The 12,634-nt window shown below is 39.6% G+C and overlaps 1 protein-coding gene across 7 annotated transcripts in view; it reads left to right on the top strand.

Annotated features, from left to right (window-relative positions):
• The window catches only part of LOC103470682 (amyloid beta A4 precursor protein-binding family A member 1), a 56,067-nt gene that overhangs the window by 31,026 nt on the left and 12,407 nt on the right, over positions 1–12,634 (top strand). For 6 of the 7 annotated variants that reach the window (XM_017306662.1, XM_017306663.1, XM_017306664.1 and 3 more), the window contains 4 exons: positions 3,885–3,962; positions 5,523–5,708; positions 5,808–5,987; positions 6,429–6,641. The exons of the other annotated variant lie outside the window; for it this stretch is intronic. In XM_017306662.1, coding sequence (XP_017162151.1) covers positions 3,885–3,962; positions 5,523–5,708; positions 5,808–5,987; positions 6,429–6,641 — 657 coding nt within the window. The remainder of the gene's footprint in view (positions 1–3,884; positions 3,963–5,522; positions 5,709–5,807; positions 5,988–6,428; positions 6,642–12,634) is intronic. 7 annotated transcript variants of the gene reach the window in all.

The raw sequence follows: 12,634 nt of genomic DNA, 5'->3' as shown, positions 1-12,634 counted from the left end.
TGATATCTGTCTTACAATTCCAGATCTCTCGTAGGAGCTAATATCGAAAAATTATGTAGAGTGCCATTGACATTAATACATAGACGCCTCATGGAGCGGGTCGGCCCGTTGGTGCGATACATAACAGCGTCCACCATATTGAATGTGGCCCAAATGCCAGTAAGCTAATACAAGTAAATGGACCAAACTTTATGAAGTGCTGTTATACAAAGTATTTTAAGTTAATACATGTCATTGACACATTTTCTCAAACAGTAATGTATTTGGTAATCAAAGAAATGACTAAAGACAGAGTTTCTAACTTATGACGTGATTATTTAATTGTTTTGGGCCATTTCTGAATAAAGATCACAATGTTTTTATTAGATAGAAATGATTCTGATCATTTTTATATTGACATTGATGAACAGACACACACTTTGACAGTGAACATATTTACATGATTCCATAATTGAATGTTTCAAGATAAGAAAAAAAAATATTTCCTTTTATTTTTTGACATTTTACTATAAAGACAATAAACTTTGATAAATCAGTCATTATCAAACATTAGCTACATTTTTTTTCTTACGTTTTTTACAACAAAAAATATGTATTACAGTATGATATGTCAACTCTGCTATGGACAGCATAGACAAAGGATGAAAAAAATTCTAACAGAGTAAATTATTTTTATTTCATTACATAAGCTGTATTAATACATTACTACTTCAGATTGAAATAATTCTGCCACCTAGTGAAGCAATAACCATGGCAACATCCTTGTTTGTAGCAGTATACATATTTATAATAATAATAACTATGTATCTTATTTAAAAGGTCCTTTCAGATCACATAAGGTTACCTCACAAAAATAAAAATAATACATTTTAAGGAAAAAAGAAAATCCAAATAGAAAAATAAATAAATAGTGCAAATGGCTGTTTGAACAGCTTGCAGACAGCGAGTCAGCGAGTCATTTGAGCCGGGAAAGTGGACGTAAATAGTAGAATCATGCAGAAGTTGTATATTTATTTAGAATAAAGATGCTTTCTGTCGAGAAAGGTGCAGACTGAAGGATGGAGCCTCTGCCGCGGAGGTAAAGACACGCTTGTGTAAAGTCGTGATGACGCCCCGCTTTGCCACCACTTGCTGCGGAGGATCAGTTACATTGCTGAGCCAATCAGAGGATCACGTTACATTGCTTAGCCAATCAGAAGATCACGTTACATTGCTTAGCCAATCAGAGCTGCGGAGGAGCCCTGGTTGAAGGAGCTCCACTCTCAGCATGTACTTTTACCAAATTCTTTAGCTTTCGGTGAACTTCTAAATCTGCTCCTTAGTCGCATCTTTTCGGGGTTGCTACTGCCTCTAGTGGCGTGGGGGTGGTAACACAGCTAATATAATTACATTACTAAATCAGAATTCTGCAAAGTCTTTATTATTTATTATTAATTTTTCATTCTCTTAAGAAATGTAGAGCTAATTAAATGACCTAAACAAGACMTTAAAGTTTCTCTCGATGGTCAACYTGTTGAAACTGGCACATTTTAAATACCTTGGGTCGTTCCTGGACAGTCAGCTCAACTGTGCTGAAAACACTGATTATATTTTGAAGAACTGTTCTCAGAGACTCTACCTTTAAGAAGACTTAGCGATCTTAAAAGTTGGGTCAAATGTCTTGAATTTGGAAAAAAATCATTTTATTTGTCACTACAGAAGGGTTCAGTGAATGCGCATATGAATCTGGTGGGTTCTGTACCTCAAAAAAGGTTAAGAGCCACTGACCTAGCAGATCAATATGATCAATCGCTTCCTCTGAATCCTTCCATTGACGATGTTTTCCATCACAACAAAAGCGCCCCACATTTATGAGGCTCACCTTCACACAGATACTTGAATACGTGTGATTGTCTCCACATCTTGATCACCTTAAAAATAATCAAACCTGTCTGGAGTTAATCTGCTGATCCAATCCTGTTTTCTTTTTCAGTCAGAATGAAATTACCCCATAGATGTATTTCATGCGCTTCGGTGCACAGACCAACGTTACATCTTTACGAGACAAAAACTGAGGAAAAGTACTATTTACATTCGAGTGAGGTTTTCACACCCTTTTATTTTTATTTTCTTTATTTTGTGTGCGTGTTATGTTATTGTCCTCAGACAATAACATCGTTTACGTTTAAACAATAAAATATTAAAACCATGAAAAAAACATCGGGTTTGATGCTTCTCGGTCTAAATAAATGAATGTCGTCACATTTCAGTGTTTTTAGGTGAGTTTTGACGCTTTGAACTTTGATATTGTTCACAAAAAAAGTTTGGGTGGCTGCAGCATATTTTCACGCCAGCGAAAAAGTGTACGTATATTTACACAAACTGTGACGCAAAGTTAATTTTTAAAAATGCCGACTTGTGCGTAAAATATGGCGCTGTACATTTTTTGTGCGCACGCCGCTTTATGCACGAGGCCCCTGGTCTTTATGCACGAGGCCCCTGGTCTTTATGCACGAGGCCCCTGGTCTTTATGCACGAGGCCCCTGGTCTTTATGCACGAGGCCCCTGGTCTTTATGCACGAGGCCCCTGGTCTTTATGCACGAGGCCCCTGGTCTTTATGCACGAGGCCCCTGGTCTTTATGCACGAGGCCCCTGGTCTTTATGCACGAGGCCAGTGGCGCAAAAAGTGGATATGCAGGGTATGCAACGCATAGGGGCGCAGCACCAGAGGGGGCGCCAAAACCCCGTCTGGAGGGGGCGGCGCGCCGATGATGTTTTCCCGTACACTAATGCGCGCCTTACGCTCCTTCCTCCTTTTACCCTTCACGTATCGTCGCCTCGGGGGGGTTTGTATTTTGTTTGTAAAAATTACGTTAGCATTTTCTTTCATCCTTACCTGTGAAAGGTAATGCCAATGAATACAGTTTATATTGCAAAACGATTAAAACAAGTCCACACAGCACATGACTTGGGGAGCTCCATCGCTCTACTGCTACATACAAGATGGCGGCGACATAACGTACGACTCAGAGTTCAATGAGGTGTCTACATATTCATGTCTATGGAGTTAACCCCTCTGAGCTTTTCTGATCTTTAAAGCAGTGTGCAGCCAAGTTGTTATACAGAGGCTAATCTCTGTATAACAACTAGGCTTATTTAATAACATGCTTCATAACCAGTGACCTTCTCTCCGATGGTCTGTTTAACAGCTACAGTCTCAGATCAACTCAGCCCTCCAGCTCTGTCAGCAGAAGAAACAGCAACATTATAAAACATAGACTATATTTGCTTTGCTTTGCCCCCACATGATGACAATGATTATAGTGTGATCCAATTAAATATTAGATTCTTGATTAATATGGGTGTTGCTATGTTGTTGTATGTTTTAAGATCTTGTTCAATAAGCCCCTTTTTAACTTTGAGCCCCTGCCCTTCCAAAGGTCTCTGCACGGCCCTGCCCTCCTGAAAATGGACAGGGGCAAAATCCAGTAATATAGACCAGAGCAAGGATGTGATATACAACTAATTTCCCTAGATTTATGCTAAATTAGTTATTTTTTATGAGTAATGCAGCAATGCTTGATGTTTAATTTGTGTTAATAGACAGCAACTGATGTTAAATTTCACTACTGAGTAACCTTTTTAAAAGTATGTTGAGTGGAGCATCAGAAGGCTGTCTAAATACAAAAGCGCAAACTAATTTCAAATTTGCTTCAGCCACATGATTTTCTTAGAATAAACATGATGCTGTCAGTAACAGTGTGGCACCTGTTAGGACGAATGGAAAACATGGTTCTAAATGAAAAAGAAAATAACATTATTTGTCCATTTTGACTCACGGTAGTTGTTATGCAGTTAATTCTCTGTGTTGTAAAAATCACTACTTGTTTGTTTCTGACCTCAGGCTGAGCCTCAGCCCATAACAGAGGTGGATCTGTTTATCTCCACTCAGAGAATCAAGGTGCTGAATGCAGACTCCCAGGTAAAGATTCAGACGGACGCACAACACAATGTGGCATCCTCACTGTTTTAACAGTCTCATTTACTGCCTGTTGCACATGTTGATATTTGCTGAACTGCCATTGGCTTTAATTGGCATTTATTTCTGTCCAAACTTGTATTATTTTTCACCAAGATCCTGTATAGATGATGGTAGAGTCAGGCTGCTGCACAAATTGTTCTCTAGTGCATCCTAAAGATGAAATTAATGTCTTGACTGTGTTATCTCATGCTCCTTTTAGTAAATATAACTGATATTCACTAGAATGCCCTTGCAGTCAGGGAGGAAGGAATTTCCAAATGGAATAACCAAGATGACTAGACTAGGAAGGGACTAACTGACCCTGTTTATATTGGACACTAACGTTGCATCCTGTCCATGCAATGAGCAAATTCATATCACAAAACATTTTCTGGACAGTTATTCTCAGACCCCACACTTAAGTGGCAGAATTAATACCTATCTCTGAGTTTACAAAAAACATTTTGTGACCGTAAATCTCAGACAATTTTAAAATATTCCTACACTTTCTAAGAGGATACTCTAAAGTTTCCCAAGGCACACATGTTTTGGATGTTTCCCTGCTTTAATGCACCTGAATCAACTGACTGAAGTTCAGCACACACCTGTTAATCTCCCATCAACTGAAATCACTTGGGCTGAATTAAGAAAACACCTAAAACATGCAGGGCAGTTTGCCTTGAGGGCCAGGGTTGGGAAACACTGCCCTTTTTTATTTTATCCATCAGTGAATTGAGAAACTGGAGTGAGCTTATTTGGACCTTTTTGGGGTTTATGTTACCTATAGTTAAATATCATATCAATCACATAAGAATATGAGCTATATAGCCTTGTGTGATGCTATCATTCACCATTACACACTGCTAAGGCCGGGGGTGTATAAAACACTTGACAGATGCCAGGGAACTGTAAGGTCAGTGGAGGATAAAGTCTTTAGCAGAGTTCGGTGCAGTCAAACATTTTTATTCTCACTGTCTGTTGAGCTACATTTAAAAACAGCCACAACAGTGTTTAAAACAATAATACAGTGCAAGTGACATATCACATTAGTGATTTTACAAAAATATCAGTACATTGTGGATGATGCCATCAGCATATGGAGCGTCTCAGTGTTTCTTTGCACTATGAGGCTAACTGAAGTCTGATCCCTTCAGATGTGAATGACAAAGCTTTAGTCTGTACTTTTATCTCATTCTGTCAGGACGAAAGTTAATACCAGGAATGGATCTGTCCATTCCAGGAATGGATCTGTCCATTCCTGGAATGGACAGATCTTGCAGCAGCCAAATGAAAATGGGCTTAATGTAAACCAAAAGAGAAACCAACTCATTGACTCATGTTGCCTTCTCTTGTAAAACATCTAATAAAAAATGCTCTTGTTTTAATTTATTGTTACATTTAATTTGTTTTCTGGAGATTATGTCAAAACATTCCACTTTGCAGTCACAATCTTTGTTTTGAGAACCATAGTTTTATTATTTTTTTTGGTTTCTTCCACTAAAATGTTTTGTTGTTTTTAAGGAAACCATGATAGACAATGCTTTGCGAACCATCTCCTACATTGCTGATATTGGCAACATTGTGGTTCTGATGGCCAGGAGAAGGTTGCCTCACTGTGACTCTCAGGAGAATGTGGAGGTTTCAGACCCAAGTCAGGACAGTAAGCACCAGCACAAGATGATTTGCCATGTGTTTGAATCTGAAGATGTGAGTTCTGTTGATTATCATGGCATTTTAGCTAATTTTATATTATCTCCCTTTGGATTACTCTTGAATTATTTATTTCTAAGTTTGTCATTTTCCCAGGCTCAGTTGATTGCCCAGTCCATTGGTCAGGCTTTCAGTGTGGCATACCAGGAATTCCTAAGGGCAAATGGGATCAATCCTGAGGACCTTAGTCAGACAGAATACAGTGACCTGATGAGCACTCAGGACATGTATAATGAGGATCTTGTTCACTTCTCCAGGTCTGAAAACTGCAAAGATGTAAGTTGGCAATGAATTATTCAATGATATTTTGGATTCTATTTTTCTTTGTCAGAACTACTATGTATAGAAGAAAATTAATTAACTGGACATACTGTTGGTATTATCTTACTGTCTTCAAATATTCATCTTTCAGGATGCAGTTATTCAAGTTGACTGAAAAATTATTTTAAAAAATACATAAAGTGGGTCTGTTTCAATCTTTTGTCTTTTCTCACGGCCAAAAGGGATTTTGTTAGGGGAGATTGACAGCAATCTCCCTTAGTTAGGCATCCTAAACATTCTGTAAGACATTTCAGGAAGAGCTTGAACTCTTCGGCTGAACACAACCAGAGGTCAGAATCAGAATTAGGATTCTGATTCCAGGGTTTTTCAGTGTGTTGTCTTTTATGTGTGCTAATTTTATGTTATCTCCTTTTGGGTTACTCTCTTTTATCTCAGGTGTGTATAGAAAAAGCTAAAGGTGAGATTCTGGGTGTGGTCATTGTGGAGAGTGGATGGGGCTCCATTCTACCTACTGTTATCATTGCAAATATGATGCATGCTGGGCCAGCTGAGAGGTCTGGTAGAGTCAACATAGGGGATCAGATCATGTCAATCAATGGAACCAGTCTGGTTGGACTGCCTCTGTCAACTTGCCAGAGCATCATAAAGGTATGTGCATGATATTTAACAGTCAGGTGCTCCAGACTGTCATTGGCCAGTGTTTCCAGGGTGTACTGTCCTGTTAGAGATGGTTATTGCCGCTGATGTGCCACAGAGTTTTGAAAAGATCCTTATAGATACCTAAAGTTGGTCATAGCAGATTGATTCCTGTACTTGTAAAACGGAGGAAGGACCCGGATTGTGGCAAAGGACGTGGCACTAAAGCCAACTGGTAGACTTCTCAAATGATGGCCAAGGGTCTCCCTATTAACAGTACCCAGGTAGGTCTGGCTTCAAACTTACCGGACAAAGCTAAAGTAGTGCACAAAATGCTTTATTTACATTTTTACAATATTAAAAATAAACTTCATTATTGTAATTTATAACCCGATAAAGAATAGCAACCCAAGACTAAAATTGGAAGTAATTTGAGACTCAAAACAAAAACCACTACAAATCAAATTAGTAACAACATAAATTAATGGGGTAAAATAAAGATAAGTAAAAAAAAAAAGTAAATCCAAGTTTACACAAATCAAAGTCCTGCAGAGCTGCATTTAATACGCTTATTTGTCTCTGGTTAAGTAGAACATGAATGGTTGTAAAGTGCTGGTATTAATATAGAGTTACATTTGTTTCACAATTATTCAATAAAAAAAAAAGTTAAAAAATAAAATTGTGACCAAAACTTTTTGATTTGCAAAAATTTTTTTGTTTCAAACAAAAACAAATTCAATCAAAGAACATGAAACTGGTCAAAACTTTTTGAATTGTAATGATTCTTTTTTTTTTTAAACAAAAACAATTGTGTTTAAAAAGCTTTTTCTATTTTGTTTAAATTAAAATCACTCATTTTTGTTTGAAGTGAAATAGTTTGAAGTGAAATAGCAGAACAAACTTTTATTTGCGGATGTCAGAATGTTTTAGTTGACAGCCAAAGTTTTTGGTTGAGATTCTCAAGTTTTTTTCAGCCTCAAAGTTTTGTTTGACTCCCTTTTTCTGGTTGAACTCAAGTTTTGCTTGTCAATCTCACATGATCATCCTGGGCGGGGCCTAGATTCAAGATAATAAAATAATATGAGTTAGTTTGTTGTTAGCATAGCATTGTTATCATAGACTAATTACTTAAAATAGCACAACTCACTACTCACCTGGCAGAAAGAAGTCGACAGCCATTTAATGCTTTTTTGATCCTAACTGCTTGACCCAACATGAAGCTATATGATTGTATTCTCCAGGCTTTTGAAAGCTTTCTTCTGGCTCATCGTATAATATGAGGTCTGCAGCTCCAGGCACTTAGTTTTATGGATCCAGGGGCAGGTATAGAGGGAAAAAGTTATGACAATTCCAAGGGCCCTTGACCACAGGTGGCCCACCACAAATTTTATTTATTTATTTATTTATTTTTACAGAAATAGAAAAAAAATTGAGGCCCTGTCAATTACTGTTATTGTGTCTTTCTTAAATAGTTTTTAGCAGTAAAAATGTAATGTTACCCCTCCCAGACCAAAAGCACACATCTATATTTGCACTGAAATCCCCCCGTATCTGTGTTAAATGGTTCGTTCCTGCTTAGTGTGCTTGACAAGAACGACTGTGGCAGTAACTATGCTGCCTAGAAAAATAATAGTCAAGTTTTCAAAAAAATAGAAAGATAAGAGAAAAAGACAAGAGTGTCTATTTGTAACAGTTTTTCTCCAAGAGAGGTGAGTAGACTGTGTGAGATTATCAACCATTTAGCATAGTTGGCTTAGCTACAGACTACTGTTTGCCTCCATAGCTTTTAATGAATTAAGTAAAAGAAATACCAAGATATTCATATATTTAACTTGTCCCTGTACCTTTTACCACAAGGTGAGTCAGTCAGCAGCAGCTCTAATCCCCGATACCAACATAAACCTCTTACCCTTGTCCCAGTGAAAACGATGAGCAACAATGACAACGTAGTTAGCATCATTCCAGGAAATAATAGGGATTTTCTGTGTCTTTGCTCTTTTTACAATTACACAACAAAAACAATGCATTTGTTGCTGACAGAAATTCAAACAATCTTTATAAAATGATAATAAAAAACAGCCTCCTGACAGGTCTGCAGCCAGGCCAAACAGTTTTACCTTTGCTTGTTTTTAAATTACAGATATATGTTGCCACGTCCCTCCTGACCCGTCCTCTTCTAAGTGAAATTAAAGCTGCAGTATGTAATTTTTATAAAAAATGTTTTACATATTTGTTTGAACTGTCATTGTGTTGTGATGGTGTGGCATGAGAGATAATTTGTGAAAAAATTATTTCCTCTGCCTTCTCCCAGTGCTATCAAGAAACAACCAATCAGAGGCAGGAGGCGGGTTTTAGCGCCGTGTATCGTAATCTCATGTCGCTGCTCATCCTCCTACTCCAGGGGTAGGCAATCCTGGTCCTCCAGGGCCGGTGTCCTGCAACTTTTAGATGTCTCCCTGGTCCAACACACTTTAATCCAACAGCTGAATCACCTCCTCAGTGCAGGCAGGTTCTCCAGAGTCCTGCCAACAACCTCATTATTTGACTCAGGTGTGTTGAAGTAGAGACACATCTAAAAGTTGCTGGAGGCCCTCCAGGCCTGGAGTTGCCCACCCCTGTCCTACCCGCTTGCTCTGTGCTATGCTGCAGCTAGCAAAGCACAGAGCAAGCTAGCAAAGCACAGAGCTATGCAGATTCAAATTGTGAATGCTCAGTTTAGTTAGCATAGGTACCAATGATGGCAGATAAACAGTTTTGGTGTAGCAAGTTTTTTCTCCACCATTAGCATATTTAGCAGTGAGTGAATGAAGTTGCTTAACACTAAAACCCTCCTCCTGGTTCTGAATGGTTGTGTCTAGTCAGAACGGTGCATTACTTTAGCTAACAGTAGTTCAGGGAGGAGATTAATTGTTTTCAGATKATCTGTCTCATAACAAACTGTCACAACATTGAGACAGCTTTAACAAATATAGAGAAAACATATTTTTGATTAAAGTTGCATACTGCAGCTTGAGTAAAATGCAACTACATAGCATTTTTTTAGGAGTTTTATGTATATTTTGCACGTTGTCTGAGACTGTTGCAAGTGGGAAGAGACATTTCAATGAGATAAAACTAATAATAAAAAAATTTAAGCAACCTATTTGCTGTATTGTATGCAGACTGTTTCATGTAAAATTCATGAGTAGTGCATATTGTGCTAGGATCAGTATTGGACCAAAGAAAGCAAGGCAGTTGCAAACTTTTGAAATTATTATATGATATATATATTGATGGGTCAGATAGACTCAAGAAACTGTAACAGTAGTTGCGCCCAATATAATTTTTTGTCATGGGGTCCAAGATTCCTGGCGGCGCCCGTATGGATCGCCTTGACACCGGGTAAATCCTCAAGATCTATTTCATTTAGGCTTCGCCCTTTAAGGCCATCTCTAGTGGGTTTATCCCTCATGCGCAGCTGAAGAAAGCCTAGTCCACGCCCACCTACTGGGTGGGCCTCATCCCGGTCTGTATAAGTAACGGTCAGACTGGACCGTTACTTATCCCTCTTTTTCTTCAGCGTAAGATAGAACTGTTTTAAGAGCGAACGTCCGTTTTGCCCATCTTGTCAGACGGGGTACATCATGTCCTTGATGGGCACCGGATGCCTGGGCCCCCAGGCATCCCTGTATTCTCCTCCCGCTGGAAGAGAGGAGCCGGAGCTAGCCTTTTCTAGGCTAGCGAAGCGGGGCGTCAGGTCCATCGAATCCGGTCGCTGCTCGTGGGAGATGCTAGCTACGCTGAGCGTTTATCAGATAATCCCACCGACAGAGAAGACGATAGTGACGAGGACGACAGCAGGAGCAGCTGCGGTTCGGATGTTGCTTCCCAGCTGGGAAGCACCGCGGTGGAAGGTAGGCGGCTGAGCTAATGCTCAGTCAACCCCGGGCTCCGTATGTCTGTGGACTCGCTCCTCCTCGAGCTACCTAGCTTGATCGAGAAGCCGGCGAGCGCTAAGGGGCTTCCCGTCTTCCAACCTCCTCCGCCACGTTCGAATCACCTGGCGGGATGGTTTGGCTCCGCCCTGAGACGCCGTCTGGACATCTGGCCTCATTTTCCGGTTGTAATATCTTATATAACTGGAGCTTGTATGTTCTCCCTGTGCATGGTGGGTTTTCTCCGGGTACTCCGACTTCCTCCCGCAGTCCAAAAACATGACTGTCAGGTTAATTGGCCTCTCCAAATTCTCCCTAGGTGTGAGTGTGGTTGTTTGTCCTGTCTGTCTGTCTGCTGGCGACCTGTCCAGGGTGACCCCGCCTCTCGCCCGGAACATTAGCTGGAGATAGACACCAGCAAACCTCCTGACACTAATAAGGCACAAGGGTGTAAGAAAATGAATGGATTGATGATTTTTAAAAAAATTTTATTATTGAATAATCGTGACGCAAATGTAACTTCATATTTTAAAGCACAACAACCAGCCTTTCACAAACTCCAAATCTCCTAGCGACAGAAAAAGAAAAAGGCACATAGATTAGACTATAATATGCTACAGCAGCAATTCGTAGCACACAAAATGACAATTGATAAAGTGTCTGCTAACAGTAAAACCACAAAAACATGTACCTTAATCAGTCACAACCGCACTAAGAGTAGTGACTGATTCAGACAGCTGCAGTGGGAATCCAAATTCATACATTCTAAAAAACAATTAGAAGTCACAACAGACATGCCAAAAATGACAAATTAAAAGCCCATTTACCCAATTATCAAGACCAATGATTGTTACAGTCAGCCTGATGAGCACGGCGCCAGCGCTCACCAGTAAAGATATGGTTGGAGGTGTGAGTCGGCACACCTCCAACCATATGCAGTGACCGGCCTAACAGCCAATGCTCGTAGAATCAATAACTTGGTGTGTGCACATATATACTAATGAGCCAGGCAACACTACAGGTGTAAGTGAATATGGGGAAAGGTTTATGGGCCCGTCATGGGTGGAAATTTACAGCCACTAATACAAAAACACCATTTTACAACTAATAAACCATCCGGTTACATCCTGAATCCAGATCTGCTGGAGGTTTCTTCTTGTTAAAGGTTGTTTATATATATGTTACAACTCCCCCCGCCGAAATGCAATAAACAAGCATAAATTCAATCAGCAAATTTTATTGTTATACAAATAAGGTGTGCATTTTTAGGAAGTGATCCAAAAACAAAACAAAATAAATGGGAAAAAATTGTTAGCCTGCCCTCACAAACACTAAAACAAGAGAAACAATCCAACACTGGGCAGACTAACAAAAAAATCTAATTTAAAAGAAACAGCAGGAGCAGTGATATAAATGTAAAAAACAAAAATGACTGAATACTTATTAAATCACTTTAATCAAGTCAATCTAAAAACATTAAAAACACTGCATGCCTGCATCAGATAAACCCATGCTCTCTGGTTTACCACACCAACTCGAGAGCCACCCTTGATATGGTAGATCTGATGCAGCCCTACCACATAAAAACAATATACTGATATATATAAAAGCGCACAATTCAATCTAATTAAAAGAGACAAATGCATAAAACTTACCTGCGGCGTCAAGTAGCCACACGCCCAGGTAAAGCAACCTCAAAACATCATTAATAAAACACCACATTAGCACCACCTTATTTAAAAGAATAAATTTAACAGTTTTCCTCCAAATCTTACCAGCCAGTGGTGCATGTAGGGCCAGCACACACCTGGTCACACAGGAAATTAACACCTGGCCACCACCCTGCCAGCTTCCCTTTTATGGAAGGTCAAGCTGTCGAGGGAGCGACACCTGGTGGTTCCACCTGTCTCACACACACACACACACACACATATGGCATCTCTGCCATATGTATATATTAGAGGTGTGCCGATCAATCGGTCACCGATCATAATTGGGCCGATTTTCGTGAAAAAGTGCGTGATCGGCGATCATTGGCTCTTGTTGCCGATACCGATCACCTGCATCTCATTTCTCAGCCTGCCTGTGCAG

Source organism: Poecilia reticulata, linkage group LG9 (assembly GCF_000633615.1).
Source record: "Poecilia reticulata strain Guanapo linkage group LG9, Guppy_female_1.0+MT, whole genome shotgun sequence".
Taxonomy (NCBI): domain Eukaryota; kingdom Metazoa; phylum Chordata; class Actinopteri; order Cyprinodontiformes; family Poeciliidae; genus Poecilia; species Poecilia reticulata.
The sequence above is the reverse complement of the archived record's forward strand: the minus strand, read 5'-3'. Positions and strand labels throughout refer to the sequence as shown.